We start from the raw sequence: 12537 nt of genomic DNA on the forward strand, positions 1-12537 counted from the left end.
AGTTTCAGTCCTGGCATTTATCCATCTGGCATTTATCCATTTAATTACATTCTGTTCAGGTTGCTTGATTGTTCACCACCTAGCACCTCACCAGACTGTATGCTCCATGAAGGGAGGAACTATATCTTTTTAGCTTAATGCTGCATCACCAGTGCTTGCATGGTACGTAGGACAAAACTGGTGCCCACATTTGTTAAAAGAATAAAAACAACGAATAAGTAAATCAAAATCAGGAAGATAAGTGAGGTTGAGCAGGACATAGTCGTTGCATGGATGACAGTGACAACCAATTTGGACTTTGTCATTAGTTGGGAAAATATTATTTTTATTTTCTGGGACACGTTCTCCTTCCCTGTCTCCCTACCTATCTTCCTTCTTTCCTTCTCCCTTCCTTCTTTTCCCCCTTCCTTCCTTCCATTCTTTACTTCCTCCCTCCCTCCCTCTCTCCCTGCCAGTGTTCCTTCATTCTTCCTTCTTTCATTCCTGCCTTCCTTCCTTTCCTCCCTCCCTCCCTTCCTTCCTTTCTCTGTTTCTTCTTTTTTTCTTTTTCACCTAATGATTTGCAAAGATATAACAAGGAAATAAAAATCTTAATAAATGTGGGAAAGATTAAATCAATATTTGGAAACTTTTTAATAAAAATATTTTTAAGATCCATTTGCAAGAATTATCAAAATTGTAAGGCTAAATCATTTTTCACAAGGAACGCTTGTATTATTAATGGAAAATCCCACACACTTGAATAAGATCACAGACACTAGAGGGCAGTCCTAGACACCCTTGCGGTTCTCCTAAAGGCAAACTAAGCACAGCAACTTAGCCTGGATTTTAAACACACTCTTATCAATACATCAATTGCTCCAGCCTTCACCGGCTTCTGCAATTGAAGGACTTCCCCACTTATTTGTAGGAGGTATAGGGTGTCTCATCTGAGTCCTGTAGCCTCCCCCAGGAGCTGAGTAAATCGGTATCTGGCTGCTTTAGAAGGCTATAACTCCCTGATTGTCCAGGAACCACATCTATTGCTGCTGTTATCTGGGGTCCATGAAAGTGCCTGCAGCCCTGTGTTCACAGAGGCCTATGCTTTCAAGTCCTGGGGTGTGCAGGGGTGGGAAGAATGCCCCACTTTCCATCTTGCCCTTTTTGCCAAGGACCAGGGTGGTGCTGCTCTGAACCCTAGCACTTTACGGTGACTTAGTTTTTTGTAATAAAATTAAAATTTGGAGCATTCCTGCAGGTCCCCACTACCGCTTCCACGCTTTGCACTGGACTCAAACATGAGTCCCTTGGGGAATTGGAATTCTCAATTGCCAGACTCCTAATTTACAGCTTAGATGCTATGAGTTCCCTTCTCCTCTCAAGAGTTTCCTTTAGTCATTTTGACCAATAGTTACTAAATGATCCAGCCCACCAACCCATCACACATGTGTAGGTCTTTCAGTATTCTGGAGTCAACTGACCCTAACTGAAACATGTAAATCACTCAAGATCCTGATTACAAATTCAGCACTCCCCACCCCCAAGGGCTGTGACTCTAAGGAAGATTTATCCTCAAATATCAATGCTTTGGAAGAACATAGCTTTCCAGTTACCTTCCCTTTGGAGGAAGAATTCTTTTACTTTTATTTTTGTTTAAAGCAGAGCTGCTTTTCAAGGCTTGTTCTAAAAAAGAGATCAAATTGGAGTCTGGTTTTGACTAGTGGGAATTTTCCTTCAGCTAAACCAACTGTTGGCTGTGCTTGAACTCCCGCCAATACAGGGGCCAGTGCTACAGCACTTTTAAGTTAAAAGTGGCTAATAAAATCATGAAGGGAAACCATAAAAGAGAATTACCAACAAAATCATCAAAAAGAAAAAAAAAAGGTTTTACTATGGTGAAATTCACCCTTCAGGGACTGAATAGAAAATTTGCAGACATAAGCTGATGTCAGCAGAGACACCTGACACATTTAAAAGTCTTTTCCCCTCAGTAAGTTTAACCATCCAGTTTCTACTAATCAGTTGTTTCTAATATTGCAGGAAAGCTGAGTTCAGTTGTGCAAAAGAAAAATCTGAGATAACCTCAATTATCCATTTTATAAGTAGAGACTGAAAAGCTACCCTCCATTTCTGGTGCATTCATTTTTAAAGCTGATGGAGCCTCCGAGCATACATTGCATTCACACTGGCTTATTCTGTAAATAGTTTAGTTAAAATATTTGAAGTGTGGTTATATTAATGAAATAATTATGTTGATACTTTCACACTTCTTGATTTTAAGGCATGGTCACGTCATATAAATAAATAGATTGAAACACAATCAGAAATAATAATTGGTCATTAAGTTATACATATTTTTGATTAAAAAGTATGCACTAACTGGTTAAATGGTCTGGCATTTCTATTTTTAAGCACTTCGTACATGGCTACAACTCAGACATCATTTTTTTTTCCCCTGTGGTACTCTTTACTTGTTTATTTTTGGAAAGTTTGGGCCAAATCTGTTCCATCTTTGACCTTTGGGTTCTTTCCTTTTCTTTTTAGGGAAAGAACTATGTATACCTTTCCCAGCATGAAGCATACACACATGCTCACGTAGATGATAAACAAGTCCCAGACTTGCTTTTCTGACAAATAAATCAGTGCTGGTAGATCTTTAAAATGTCAAACTTCTCATTCAGCATGAGACCTGTCACTGTCCATGTGTTTCTTTGACGATTCCCCAGATCTTACCAATTGGCATGGTTCCCATACGTCAGAATGATGAAATGTACAAGACACCTATTCAGACTTATCCCTTCTCTGCAATTATTGCAATTGAGTTTTTTTTTTTTTTTTTTTGTCCTGGCTTCTTGGAAGGTTTACCACTCTCCCAGGCTTTTGGCCTCCCAGGGAGGTCAAAGAGCTTGGAGTTAGTTTGCGTTCCCTCCAAAATACCAAGGTGCAACCAAACCCTTTTCCACGACCTCTCGGAAAAGTACACAGCAGCTTTATGCCATCTCTCAAGGACTAGTCATAGGCATGCCCAGAGGGCCGCCCAGAATAGCTTACTGCCTTTGGAAAGGTGGCTTTAAAACCTGATTCCTTATAGACCTCGTAGCATGAGGAACTGGTTTTGGCATTTGATAGGGTTAAAAGAGTACCACTTACTTGCCCTGTAAACATGCATATTATCATACCTCCCCAAACTTTAATGTCCTCATCTGTAAAGCAGAAAGTGACCATATTAAGAATATAGACTTGTGTAAGTCAACAGCAAGTGTATTTTAGAACACAGGAACAATTATGTGTTCCTGTGTCAGTAAACAGATTATTATGTGTCAGTAAACAGATTTTTTTTCCTTATCTACTCTATTTTTGTTGTTATTGTTGTTGTTGTTGTTTTGAGACAGAGTCTCACGCTGTCACCCAGGCTGAAGTGCACTGGTGCGATCTTGCCTCACTGCAACCCCCACCTCCTGGATTCATGCAATTCTCCTGCCTCAGCCTCCTGAGGAGCTGGGATTACAGGCATGTGCCACCACACCTGGCTAATTTTTGTATTGTTAGTAGAGACGGGATTTCACTATGTTGGCCAGGCTGGTGTCAAACTCCTGGCCTCAAGTTGATCCACCTGCCTCTGCCTCCCAAAGTGCTGGGATTACGGGTGTGAAACACCACGCCCAGCCTCTCACTCTATTTTTGAACAAAAAGGCCAAAAAGGTTAAGAAATATGCCAAGGAAGTAAGCAAGTGGGTACAACAGGGGATACCCTGGTGATGCGCTTCCCTGTGCAAATCAAAGCATTGTGTAATATATAGCTAGTTCCACCTAGTAAGTCAGCACACAGGTCAGGTGCATGTCTAGGATCATTCTATCACCTTCTACCTATTTAGATGTTTCTCATCCACCTCAGGCCAGCTTGCAATAGGACAGATTTCCAAATTTCAGCATGCCAGTGTCAGAAAATGATTGAGTTGAGGTTATTTTTCTAACCTCAGTGTACAACACAGTCGTCAACATTCCTATTTGTATGCTGCCCATGAATTCGTCATTGAAATTTACTGAAGGGAACACCACTTTGATGAACAACAGTAACTTGATCAGAGTAGCAGACTCTGTATTCAAAGCGAATGAACTTTTAAAATGAGAAGCAAGTCTTCTACTATCTACTCTTCAGTCTTTATCTGGGAAAGGAGTATTCAGTTAGGAAATTATCCAGACGTGACAATTTGCCAGGGAAATTTTTGATAGCTTATTTATTTGCATTATTTTTACAGGGGCAAGACAAGTTAAAGATATAACATTTAAATCAGTCTACTGAGTGGGTTCTGATGTAAGGGAGACAAAAAGTTCAGCTTTTCAGTAAGTTCAGCGATTTTTCTCTGGATAAACCCTCAAATCAATGGACAGACTGACCACTCCCTAAACTGTAATCTATATTGCTAATCCCAGGCTAGTAACTCAAATCAATGAGCCCAGCATCTAACTTACCTTCTACTTCCCCAACCTGTTGTTCTAACCCCACTGCTACCGTTCATTATTCTTCTTTTCTAGGTAAATACCTTGAGACACCTTGAATTTTTTTTTGAGACGGAGTCTCGCTCTGTTGCCCAGACTGCAACCCAGTGGTGCTATCTCAGCTCACTGCAACCTCCGCCTCCCGGGATCAAGCGATTCTCCTGCCTCAGCCTCCTGAGTAGCTGGGATTACAGGCACACCCAACCACATCCAGCTAATTTTTTTTTAATTGTGTATATATATATATTTCTTAGTACAGATGGGGTTTCACCATGTTGATCAGGCTGGTCTCAAACTCCTGACCTCAAGATACTCCTGCCTCTGACTCCCAAAGTGCTGGGATTACAGGCATGAGCCACCATGCCCAGCCTGTTCTTTTCTTTAGCATTTGTGCCCCCCCCACCCCGACCTCCCTTCTGTTAACCAGCTTGAGGTCCTAGCCTCCCAGTGCATCTGGGCAACACCTACTTTGCTTTCCCTTCCTTCCAACAACTACCCCCCACTCCCCACCCCTAAACTTTTGGAACCCCAGGAGGTATGTCTCGTCTCTGCTCTAGAACCGGCTCCCTTTGCCTCAGTAAATGTTCTTGTTATTAAGATCCTCTTCCTGCAGACCCATCCAACCCTATTTCCCACCACTCCCCAACCCACCCCTTTTATTCCAGTCCCATGTACAACCATTTAATCTCTGTCTTTTCTAAGTATTAATACCTTCCCTCAACTTCTACCCCCACAATGCCCAAATGTAAGCCCCCTATTCAAAATCCTGCCTAAATCTACATCTTTCACCTACATGAGGAGACTTTTACAACGCTTCAGAAACAACTTAGCTCTTCTGTCTCTAAACGTCATCTCTATTTAATCTCGCCCCCTTCCAGCTTCATGCTGACCTGTTTTGTTTAATGTTAATGAAAGACCATATGTTACGTAAGGGCATCTATACTCCTTTTCTCTTCTCCGTCCTCCCCCCTACTCAAGACTCACTTCCTCTCCGACACAGGAGACATGGGAAGAGATTGACAACACCCATCCATCAGAACCGAAGTCTGAACTCCTGTAGACTGTGAACTACACCTTCTACCCCCACATAAAGTAAACTGTAAATTCCAACATTCTTAACTTCGCCAAACTTGGTCACAATTACACAGGATGGAGATTTACTACTAAGTCATTTAATATGCCCAAGATGCCTTTAAGAAAGAGATGAGTAACATCTCAAGGGCTGGGCATGTTGGCTCACCCTGAAATCCCAGCACTGCGGGAGGCTTAGGTGGGCAGATCACTTGAGTTCAGGAGTTCAAGACCAACTTGAACAACATGGTGAGAACCCCATCTCCAAGAAGAAGGAGGAGGAAGAAAGAAAGAAAGAAAGAAAGGAAGAAAGAAAGAAAGAAAGAAAGAAAGAAAGAAAGAAAGAAAGAAAAGAAAGAAAGAAAGAAAGAAAGAAAGAAAGAAAGAAAGAAAGAAAGAAAGAAAAAGAAAGAAAGAAAGAAAAGAAAGGAAAAGAGAAACAAAGAAAAGAAAAGAAATTTTAAAAGTCAACTCGAGGTGGTAGGATGGCTTGAGGCCAGGAGATCGAGACCAGCCTAGGCCACATGAGGAGACTTGATGTCAACAAAAAAAAATTAGAAAATTAACCAGGTGTGATGAGTCACCTGCAATACCAGCTAATCAGGAGGCTGAGGCAGGAGGATCGCTTGATCGCAGGAGTTTGAGGTTTCAGTGAGCTATGATAGCACTATTGCACTCCAGCCTGGGCGAGAGAGAGACCCTATCTCTAAAAAGAAAAAAATAAATAAACAAAACAAAGTAAACCAACCAAAGAAAAACAAACCCCACACGCACACACACCCACCCAACAACAAAAACAAAAACAAAAAACCCTCGAGGCTTTCTTGTTTATGAGTTAGCTCTGCCAGGAGGTGGGTGGACTTGGGGGAGGACAGGGTTCTTGCATTTCAGCTTTAACTCTCAGTCACAGACGTGCAAAGCTATGAACGCTGAGGTCAGGCTGCAGAGGTGATGCAGAGATAATTGCTTTGTCCCTCCTGGTCGTGGGGTTGGTTTTCACATTCTCCATCCAAGCTGCGCATTTGAGGGAAACTGGAGCAAGCTCTCCCTCCACGTGGGGCGTTACTTTTAAAGCAATAAATAGCTTGAGGTGACAGATGCGAAACTGATTGTCCTTAAGATGGGACTGCAATAGAAATCCGGGCAGCCCGAACAGGCATCCAGCACTCCAGCCACCAGCGCAGCCGCCGGGGAGTCCCCAGCTCTAGACCAGCCGCGAGGAGGCGCCACGAGAGCACTGGTCCCCGCCCGCGGCCGGAGGAGGGCTAGAGCGCCTGGGCCAGCCCACGAGCCGGGCGGGCGGGTGGGCGCAATCAGACGCCGGGCACTGTCACCGCGGGTGCGCCGGGCGCACCGACCTGGGACGCGGGCAGCTGGGGACCGCCAGATTCCACCCGCGCCGCTAGCCCCGACGGGGTCCTCGGCTCGCGCTCCCGGGTAGCAGCCACCGGGGCGGAGGGAGATGTCGCCCGGGGCCAGCCGCGGTCCCTGGGGAAGCCGGACGCCGCTGATCGCGCCTCTCTGCTGCGCTGCGGCCGCGCTGGGGATGATGATGTGGTCTCCTGCCTCGCAGGCGTTCAACCTGGACGTGGAAAAGCTCACGGTGTACAGCGGCCCCGAGGGCAGCTACTTCGGTTACGCTGTGGACTTCCACATACCCGACGCCCGCACGTAAGTCTCCCGATCCGGAGAGGTGCGCGCTGGGGCGAACGCTCTCCCGGGTCCGGTCCCAGCAGCTCTGCCGCGCAGTCCCGGCAGCCTGGGATCCCCGTCCTGCCGCCCGCCCGGGGTCTCGTCTCTCTCCCCGCCACCAGCCCCTTCTCTCCCCTGCCATGCTAGATGTGCCTTGTGAACTTTGAGCTAGAGATATGCCACTTGCATAGAACACGCAAGTCCTGGGTGTTCCGGGTACCAAGACGCACGCATCCCACAAAGGAGAGAACGGGACCCAGAAGACCAAAGCCAATTAAAACCACGACCACAGCGCGGTCTGTTTATGCAGAGCCTGTAACCATTGCGTCTGGGCGCAAGAGCTGTCGGCTACCAGCAGCTGGGCTCTGTCTTTGGCTTCCTCCCACCCCACCCCCTTCTCTCATCTCACTGTACCCACAGAGCTCCACCTAGAGAAGCAGGACCGTTTGCACTCTTGCAAACCAAGTTGAGGACCCCCATAGGTTTCCAAGAGGAAATCAAGTTTGACAGTGGGTCCTCATCATAAATACGTTCCTGTCCTCCACACCTGCCCCAGTGTCCCCGGGCAGGAGGCTACAGAGACTGTATTGCATGCGCACGCTTTTGTGGCGCCTAAAGAGTGACTTTCTCCAACTCTTTTGCAGAGCGAGTGTCTTGGTGGGGGCGCCCAAAGCCAACACCAGCCAGCCCGACATCGTGGAAGGGGGAGCCGTCTATTACTGTCCTTGGCCCGCGGAGGGGTCTGCGCAGTGCAGGCAGATACCATTTGACACCACCAGTAAGTGACATTTGTCCTTCTAAGCTGCGGGCCTGGGTTTGGGAGAACCAGGGTCATCCCAGAGAAGAGTTCCCGCTGTCTTGGTGCCATGCTCATTTAGCTTGTCTGATGTGTCCGTGTTGTGGCTGTGTGGGTCTCTAGAGAAATCAGTTTTTTCAACTCTGAGTTAGATGAAGGAAGATGTTTAGTGAACCCTAGAGAAAGGACACTATTTTGACCCTGAGTGTTTGGATGCATCCTGGCAACTCCTGTTTCTTTACTGTTCTGGAATGAGCATTTGCAGGGCGAGTGGATGTTTTGGAGAAATACAAAAGCTACGTCCTAACTTTGACTGTGGAGAGAATTTGGTTGCTTTTCAAGGACAGATGTGGAAAAAGAGAGCTCTTTAGCGTTTCCAGTGTCCAAGCTCCGGAGGCAGGACTTAGCTGCCCCAGACCCAGACATCTCTCCGTGTTGCTGTTTAATTCTTTACAGAAAGAAAGAATTTTCTTTCAAAATATTAGACATTGGATGCAAACTAGTGCAGGCAGAGTGTGGATGGATTACATTCATTTCCAAAATCCCCAGACAGATGTTTCTTATTTAATTAAAGGGAAAATACATTTTAAACAATTGAGTCTGGTTATGTTTTCTCTGGTGTTTTCTCTTTAGAGCCTGAGAAAATAATTTAAATGCAATGCTTTCAAAAACATTAACACCGAATGCTTTAATTTTTACCACCAAAACTTTATGAATTCAAAAGGTATATATTATCAGAAAGCAAATATCTCTTTCCAGAAAAACGCGAATATGTCAGCTTGAATAATGGTCCTTGATAAATAATCATTTAAAATACCTTTTGCATCACACAACTATTTTATGACATCATACTTGATCTCTTTGATTTTTAATTGTTTGATTAGTGTGTATATAGAATTTATGCAGAATATTTTCACAGAATTTCGATGAAATTGGCTGGCTGATGTTTACCTGTTACTATAACTAATTTGTATCTTTTTTGTTAAAGGAGAAAACAATTTCAGTCCCATAAATATGAAAATATTTCAAAGCAAAACATACTATGTAAGCATTACCTTGAATTATGACCAAATTAGGAAAGTATTTTATAAAAGCATTGGAAAGTTATATTTTTATCATGCCTGTCTCTGTATGGTCACAATAGCTTATCATTTTATTAAATAATTCTGTTATTTTATACCAGTTTTTATAAGCTTTTACTTTTAAATTTGAGTATTAGCAACCAGGAAGATTAAACCTTTTGATGTTAATTTGTGACAGAAATCTTTTAATTAGTTATTTTATCAAGACTTGAGATGCTTTTTAGCTACTGCTCTCTAAGAATAAGCTTTCTAAATCAGAAGAATTAAATATTTAAACATAAAATTAATGCCATTTTAATAATTCATACCCAAATCATTTGTATTTTTAAAAGTATTTTAAGCCCAGGCCAAATAAAGACATCATTGACATTATTTGAATTTACATTAAGGAAAGTATTTATATTTTGAGACATGGTTGATGTGTTTTCCCCAAGAAGCAATTTATGGTCGCAGAAAAAAATTTAATAATCTTCTTGTATAGTCTCATAACATATCAAATCAGGATCTGATTAGTATATTTTTCTTTTAATAAAGGAAGAATCAGTGTCTGCCCAGATAAGTGACACCTGACTTACTTTGTAAGTATTCATCCCAATAGATGTCATAGGCCAATAGATTCAAAACCAGAGAATCCAGATGTCAACTATGAATTTTAAAAAAAATTGACCACTCCTAACTGAAAATTTTCAATATTAAATTATAAGAGGTAGGCCAGGCAAGGTGGCTCATGCCTGTAATTACAGCAATTTGGGAGGCCGAGGCAGGTGGATCACTTGAGGTCAGGCGTTCAAGACTAGCCTGACCAACGTGGTGAAACCCCATCTCTACTAAAAATACAAAATCAGCCGGGTGTAGGGGTGGTTGTAATCCCAGCTACTTGGGAAGCTGAGGCAGGAGAATCACTTGAACCCAGGAGGGAGAGGTTGCAGTTAGTCAAGATAGTGCCGTTGCACTCCAGCCTGGGCAACAAGAGTGAAACTCCATCTCAAAAAAAAAAAAAAAAAAAAAAAAACCAATAGGTAATATTTTCCAAGTTCATTCTAAAGCAATTGCTTGAAGCCTTGAATCACTTTCCCATAGAGAACTAATGCTGAAAGATGTGCTTTGGTTTCCAGAATAGCCCACAGGAATGCACTTAACCCTAATTGTAGCTGAATTATATTTGCAGTAAATCAGTAGGGGACAAACTAGAACAATTTGGCAATTAAATAGAAAAATAATGTCCAGAAAAGATCAGTGTTACTTGGAGAAAGACAATGTCCTCTTTTGTGTAGGTTAGGAAAATGTCTGGATATCTCAAAGGGCTTTAGAGATTGATGCTGCTCATTCCACACTATGTTTTATTGTACTTCCAAATATATAGTGGTTTACTTGATAAATAGATGAATGCACTAATCCTACTATTATACTTATCAATGACAATCATAATAATTTCAGAATTCATAAATGGAACAAAGTGAGGGAAAGAAGGAGGGAGAAAAATAGATGTTCCTGAAATAATTGAACAGGAAATTTAAAAAGCAAGGCAGGAAAGGCTACACAAGTTTGTGAGAAATGAATGGTCCATGACAGAATGAACAACGCTGTGACCTGTGAAAGACAGGGAGGTTCCACTAGGAGAGGAGAAAGGAATTGTTGGGAAAAGAAAGTTCCCCACGTCAGCCATCAGGGGGTACTGTGGGCCCAGAAACCTTGATTGCCAGTAGGAATGGCCTGAAAACGGGTGTGGGGAAGGAAGCCACTACCAAAGCTCAGGTGTTTGCTACCAAGTGGTTGCTCACTCTCTACACTTCATCTGTGCCAATTGCTTTATCCTTATACCCTTAGACAGTGGAACTGGCAGTGGCGGCTACTTGACGCAAAGCTGTGCAAGTGAAGAAGGCACAGCAGAAGCCAGAGTAGCTATTTCCAATCTGAACATCAGCTTTGTGGACAAAGTGGAATGTTAAAGCCAAAGATGAAAGGTGGAAACAGACATCACTGGTTCTGGGTCCTGAAGTCCGCGTTGCCAGAGGCATCCCATTTATACATTGCTATTATGTACCAGACACTATACACACATTGTTTCTACTACATAAAACAAATCAAAACTACTATGTAAAACTCATTCTGTAAGTAAGGAAACTGACATCAAAGGTATACCCAAGACCGTAGAGTGGTAAGTGGTAGAGGCAGGACTGGAATAGAGGTCTGCCCAGTTCACAGCCTTCTTCTTCACCCTGCCTTCCTTCCAGAAATGGGGACAGGATTGATCCTGATAGACTGCAAGTTCAGGATTATGACTAAGCCCCCAAGGAGCTCTGGAAGGCTATATTCACCTTCCCTCCCTCTCCTCCATTCCCCTACTCCAACAGTGGCTTTACAATTCCATTTTAAATGATTCTCCAGAGAAGGGGTGAAAAGGATAAACAGTTTTGGCAGAAGCATTGTAGAAGCAGGGTTTGTCTTGGTGGGAATGGTGGGTCGCATTTGCACCTGGTTTGCTCAGACTCCCACAGAATGCCCCTTCACGGTCTCTGATAAGCTGCCTCCTGAGTTACTCTCTGCCCAGTGCCAGTAATGTATTGTTCTCCCCCACAAAAAAGGAAGACAATTTCTCTGCTTAACTAAATAGTGGCCCCAAATTGGCATCTGCATAATGGAGTGTGATGTGTCAGGCATAAATACATATATTGCAAATATTCATCTGTCAAGTCATTGGTGACTTTCCTGGTCTTTTACCCTACTTTTACTACAACATCTGAATTCAAGACATCCTAAGTAAATTTGACCTTTCAATGAAGTGGTTTCAACTTGTTCAGGTTCCTGGGGTGTCTACAATTGGGTGTTCTGCGCTGGTAACCAAGTAAATTCTCTCAGCTTAGACTTTGAGGGAGGCAGCCTTATAATTGAGTCCCAGAGTCCAGTTAAGATCCTGTTCCTCCATTTATTTAAGGTCAATGGTCATTTTCTAAAAACTGCCTTTCAGGTTTTTTTCATAAAATAATCATTATTTATTTTATTTTTACCTTATCATATAACTTGATTTTTTTTTTAACATTTCTCATGATAAATACAAAAACAGAGGAAGCTTGCACTAGTCCAGAATGTCTAATGAATGAATACCAGAAGCATATGCTGGTGGGGGAGGTGAAAAGAGTTGATAATTTTCCTGCTCTGTACAAAATCAAGGGGTTCCAAAAAAAAAGCACTTCTCTTGTCTCCCTTCTGTCTTTCCCTGTTTACTTCAATAGAAGAAAATTCCTCCTATCACCAAATTGATTTCTTTCACTTTTGTCTCAGGAACTCTTTAAACTATGTCCCATGACTTAAACAGCTTAAAATATCACATCTGCCTAATTCACGCCTCCCGCTTCTGTGTCTACTCCAAGGTTCCCTTTCTTCTTTTTCCTACATTTTCCAAACCAATGCATGGGT

General features: G+C 42.8%; 1 protein-coding gene across 2 annotated transcripts in view; it reads left to right on the plus strand.

The window, feature by feature from the left end:
• Nucleotides 1-6456: 6456 nt before the first annotated feature.
• ITGA8 (integrin subunit alpha 8) overlaps nucleotides 6457-12537 on the plus strand; it is a 198488-nt gene continuing 192407 nt past the window's right edge. For both annotated transcript variants that reach the window (XM_025396715.1, XM_025396716.1), the window contains exons 1-2: nucleotides 6457-7221; nucleotides 7887-8020. In XM_025396715.1, coding sequence (XP_025252500.1) covers nucleotides 7013-7221; nucleotides 7887-8020 — 343 coding nt within the window. In that variant the 5' untranslated portion in view covers nucleotides 6457-7012. The remainder of the gene's footprint in view (nucleotides 7222-7886; nucleotides 8021-12537) is intronic.

This window comes from Theropithecus gelada, chromosome 9 (genome assembly GCF_003255815.1).
Source record: "Theropithecus gelada isolate Dixy chromosome 9, Tgel_1.0, whole genome shotgun sequence".
Classification (NCBI taxonomy): Eukaryota; Metazoa; Chordata; class Mammalia; order Primates; family Cercopithecidae; genus Theropithecus; species Theropithecus gelada.